We start from the raw sequence: 5,030 nt of genomic DNA on the forward strand, positions 1-5,030 counted from the left end.
CCTTAAAATGTCAAATCAATGTGTTCCTTGGAAGTTAAAAGACCTCAACATGGCTGTGTTGGGTGTCAATAGAATCAATATCAAAGCAGAAATTATATGGAATTCCATGACATGATTGGGGTTTTCATCACACCAGAGGTTGGGCCAAAAGGAAAAAGAACAAAATTGAAGCACAAAAGATGTTTTACTGGTGCACAGTTTAGGACAGGAATCATCTGAGTAGCCTTACCAATCCGATGAATATAAGCTACTGCTGATTCAGGGAAATCGTAACTTATTATGCAGTTGATGCCCCTAAAGTCCATACCCCGAGCAACAACATATGTAGCAATTAAAACCCACGTCTTACCAAATTGAATGCTCATCAACATGTGATTTATATGCCAGAGCCCTAGAATATGTATAGCTTAGCCTGCCAGACAAACAGACTACAAGATCTGCATCATGATCTTTAAGCCATAACTTCAATTGCCACAGTAAAAAAATGAAAATCAAACAAAAACCTGCTTTACTTATAAACAAAAAGCAAGAGCAGGGAATCACCTGTTTTTAAAAAATAAGAACTTGAAAAGAATCAAGAATTGTGCTTTGTTTCCCATGTGTGTGGAATTGTACTGTGTGTGTGAGCATGCACACACTAGTAAATTGCATGTGCATCACACATGGGAATGCCTAAACATTTTTCCTACATAACTACAAAAGACAAAGACAGTGATTTACTTACAAGAATCCAACAGCAATTTGGTTCTCATAGTTCAAACCATCAGACATTCCTAGATCTCCAAGTTCATTAGCAAACAAGGCATGAAGCAAAAAAGTATGGCCCACCTTTTTCCAATCTGCAACCCTCATTTTAAGACAGCCCTTGGATTCTTTTGCATGTCAAACACATAAATACGACTTGACCTGAAAAAGAAAGGACCAACTATTCAATGATGGAGAACTACAAACTCATGAAATGTAATAAAACATAAATATATATGTAAAAGATAACACATAAATGAATCTCAGCAAAAAACTACCTATTAATTCTTCGGAACCTTCGACTGAGGTCCCTCAGCCTCAGGTCTATCCCTAGGAGTGGATACTGAGTCAGCCTCTACATTTAGTACATTGCCCGAAGTTTGGTCTGTTGCAGCCAATGAGTTCATAGTATCTCTCATTCATGCCATCATCTGCTCTGTTATTCGCTCTGTCATCCGTTGCTCCATCTGCTCCGTTATTCGCTCTGTCATCCATTGCTCCATTTGCTCTAGATGCTTAGCCATCTGTTCTTTCATCCGCTCCTCCACTAGTTGCTCTACCCGCTCATTCATGTGTCGTCGCAACTCATCAGTCTTCCTCCTGAGTTCTGCAATGGTATTTCTTGTGCCCCATAACGTGGAAGCTGTGGGACCTAACCCCATCATGCGGACCCGGCCCGGATGCTCTGGTCCCAATATCTGGGATAAGAGATCGTCTCGGGCAGTGCTACTCTGAGAGGACTCAGCAGTCTGAGTTGCCCGTAACTCCTCGATCATTTCCTGTAGTGTAGAAAAACATTAAATAAGTTGTTCAATATCATGACTTAATGAAAAATATTAGCTGAGATGTCAATGATTGATAAATTTCTACATACAATAACATGAGCCGACTGCTCGTTCACAACACTCCCATCTTTCTTCCGATGGGTCGTTATGAACAACGTTGCCCGATCAGGAGACTCTCCACCAAGATTCTTTGCCCGCTTTTTCCATATAAAAACAAATGAGTTGATAACAATCATATTAAAACAGAATGATGGCATTTCAAGTTTAGAAATCAAAGAAGAATTTACCTCTTCTTCACGCACTTGAGCAAAGCTCCTTGAGCCGGCAGTGTGGGCCATACGATGCTTGCTGCGGTTGATTTTATTCCTTTGAGTGCGGGCCTACAATGTGACATAGTAAAATAACTAAATTTTAATATAAATAACAATATACACCAACATGGATATAATTTTTCTTTATGTTTAATTTTTACCTGTCCTTCATCACTTGACCAATAGGTGACGAGCCACTTCCAGTGTGTCGGCTCCACTCGATCAGGACAGTGAGCTAGTCGTTCCTCATTAGTCAAATATCGCTTGTAGTGTTCTTTTTTTAACCTCTTCTTCCACTCCTTCCATCTGGTACCTTCATGTTCTTTATGACTCTGCAGAAATCATCCTTCTCCTTATTCGTCATTGTAAAGCATGCAGGGGGCAAATATGTTTTGCCTGATGGTCTCTGCTTTGGGTGAAGTGTTCGTCTTATCTTTATTTCTTGGAGGTCCAGACGAGACTTCACATTGTCCTTTGTCTTCCCGTCGATGTTCAACAACGTCCCAAGAACATTGTCGCATACATTCTTCTCGATGTGCATCACATCAAGGCTGTGACGCAACATATTACCTGCCCAATATGGTAAATCGAAGAAAATACTTCTCTTCTTCCAGCAAGATGCCTTTCCCTTTTCCTTATTATTGTCTCGATTTCTCTTCTTTCCAACTTTGGTATCAGACTTCTTTCCAAATATTATGTTAATTTTGCTCACTTGAGCTAACACTTCATTTCCAGATAGTTGTTTCGGCACCTCTCTCAACTCCAGCTTTCCATTAAAGTTCCTTTTATCATGTCTATACCTATGATCTCTATCCAAGAATCGACGATGACCCATGTAACAAAACTTATGGCTATGTGTCAACCACTGGGACTCTGTGTCCTTATTGCAGTTCGGACAAGCGAGCTTACCTTTTGTGCTCCATCCTGACAACATTGCATATCCAGGAAAGTCACTAATAGTCCATAACAAAGCAGCACGCATTCGAAAATTCAACTTCGATAATGCATCGTAAGTGTCGACACCGACCTCCCACAATTTAAGCAATTCTTCTATCAACGGTTGTAGATACACGTCGATATTATTGCCAACACCATGCGGGCCTGGTATAAGTAGAGACATCATGATGTAAGGCTGCTTCATGCACATCCACGGTGGTAAATTGTACGGCATCAAAACAACAGGCCATGTGCTATGAGCAATACTCATCATCCCAAAGGGATTGAATCCATCAGTTGCTAACCCAAGCCTGACATTACGACTATCATATGAAAAATTTGGGTGTTGCTCGTCAAAAGATTTCCATACAGGAGAATCAGCAGGATGTCTCATGCACTCATCCTTGGTTCGTCCCTTGTCATGCCATTTCATGTTTTTAGCTGTTTGTGCTTCCATAAATAACCTTTGTAACCTTGGTATTAATGGAAAATGCCACAATGTCTTTGCTGGAATCTTCTTAACTTTGGAGGGAATAGTTGTTGCCTCATCGTCATTAGAATTATGTTCCATCGTTTTCCATCTGGATATACCGCACACAGCACATGACTCATCGTTTACACTAGTCTTCCAATACAACTGGCAATCATTGGGGCATGCATCGATCTTGTTATAACTGAGGCCCAGTTCTTTAATAATCTTCTTGGTCTCATAAAAGGAACTCAGCAACGTCTCACCCTCGGGGAGTGCTTCTTTCAACAATTCAAGCAACATGGTGAATGACTTGTTGCTCCATCCATTTAAGCACTTAAGTTGATACATTCGAACAACAAAAGAGAGTTTCGTGAACTTCTTACATCCCGGGTACAAGGCTTGTTCGGCATCTTGCAACAACCTAAAGAATCTTTCAGCTTCAGGATTCGGTTCCTCTTGTATTGGCTCCTGTGATGGCAACTCAGTTGGCATGTCATCCACACCTGATATTCCAAACACATCATGCAACAATCCATGCATGTCATCACGTGGAGGCATATCATCATGTGTACTAGTTGCAGGGCCGGAAGTCGATGAAGAAGACGCCTCCCCATGGAACACCCAACGGGTGTAATTCGGCATAATTCCCTCACACACAAGATGATCTACCACTTCTTTATGAGCACGCCAAAAGAGGTTGGTGCACTTTACACATGGACATAAGATCTTCCCCTCGCTAGCAGCATTGTTGAATGCAAACTCAATGAATTCCTTCATGCCCTTAACATATTTCAAGCTCACCCTATATTGTCCAAGGAAACAAAGGGAACTCTTAAAACAATGCAACTTTATAAGGAATCCAAATTCGAAGGAGAGAGTATTGCTCAGCACATTACCTTGACTTTTGCATCCAACTCTTATCCATCACTTGTATCCAACTTTGAACAATGCAATACTCTGCCCAAAATTCATGTCAATCCACTGTAGTTATTAACCATCACTTTAATCATGAAAAGCAATGAATCGGTGCAAGATTTTTTGTCGAGAGCAATGGCAATAATCAGTCAAATGAGATCATATGGAGACCAAATAACAGTCAAGCTTGGTGATAACCAAAAACTTCTCCTTGATAAGCCCAATTTCTAGTTGATGGACGGAGTTGATTTTACATATACGACATGCGGGGCACCAAAGAGCTTGGGTAACAGGTGTTGTGGACTTACAGTGGATTCCTGTCCCAGATCTCAGGTGCTGGTGGGAGACTGATGCAGTGACATTTGGTTATTTACGAGAAAGCTAAGGGCATTTTCGAACCACGCTTCCTATTTATAACTGCTTTGCCTAGTTAAAAATTTTCTAAGTTAAAAATTATCTCATTATTACCGCCGAAAGTTCTCGTGGGTAAAACATAAGTTTTACCAACGAAAATTTTTTTGTTGGTAAAAACATTATTCCCAATGGCTTTGGTTCGTCGGTAAAACTCTTAGTGGGAAAATTTTCTTTCTTAAAAATATAACAGTTTTACTGATGAAAATTTTCGTCGGTAAAAGTGGTTTTTTATTGACGAAATTTTTTTCGTTGGTAAAAACATTATTCCCGACGGCTTTAGTTCATCAGTAAAACTCTTGGTGGGAAAATTTTCTATCTTAAAAATATAACAGTTTTACCGATGAAAATTTTCGTCGCTAAAGGTGGTTTTTTGCCGAAACATGTTTTTACTGAAACATAAGAAGACCAACTATGCTCTTAAACCTAAAACTGTAATGAAATGGGTCCCTAAGG

At 40.0% G+C, this 5,030-nt stretch overlaps 1 protein-coding gene across 1 annotated transcript; it reads right to left on the minus strand.

Moving 5' to 3' along the window:
- Positions 1 to 824: 824 nt before the first annotated feature.
- On the minus strand, positions 825 to 4,192 carry LOC131246232 (uncharacterized). The gene is made up of 3 exons (XM_058246157.1): positions 3,960 to 4,192; positions 1,023 to 1,523; positions 825 to 906 (listed from the first exon to the last, which is right to left on the minus strand). The coding sequence occupies exons 1-2, from the start codon at positions 4,023 to 4,025 to the stop codon at positions 1,164 to 1,166; spliced, it is 426 nt and encodes a 141-aa protein (XP_058102140.1). The 5' UTR covers positions 4,026 to 4,192; the 3' UTR covers positions 825 to 906; positions 1,023 to 1,163.
- Positions 4,193 to 5,030: the final 838 nt, after the last annotated feature.

This window comes from Magnolia sinica, chromosome 5 (assembly GCF_029962835.1).
Source record: "Magnolia sinica isolate HGM2019 chromosome 5, MsV1, whole genome shotgun sequence".
In the NCBI taxonomy this organism is placed as follows: domain Eukaryota; kingdom Viridiplantae; phylum Streptophyta; class Magnoliopsida; order Magnoliales; family Magnoliaceae; genus Magnolia; species Magnolia sinica.

What these genes read in the sequence shown, in the direction of transcription:
- LOC131246232 (XM_058246157.1), bottom strand. Translation starts at nt 4,025, where the DNA reads ATGAAGGAATTCATTGAGTTTGCATTCAACAATGCTGCTAGCGAGGGG. An exon ending in GGAAGATCTTATGTCCATGT is followed by an intron (nt 1,524 to 3,959) that starts GTAAAGTGCACC and finishes TCTACACTACAG; the next exon opens with GAAATGATCGAGGAGTTACG.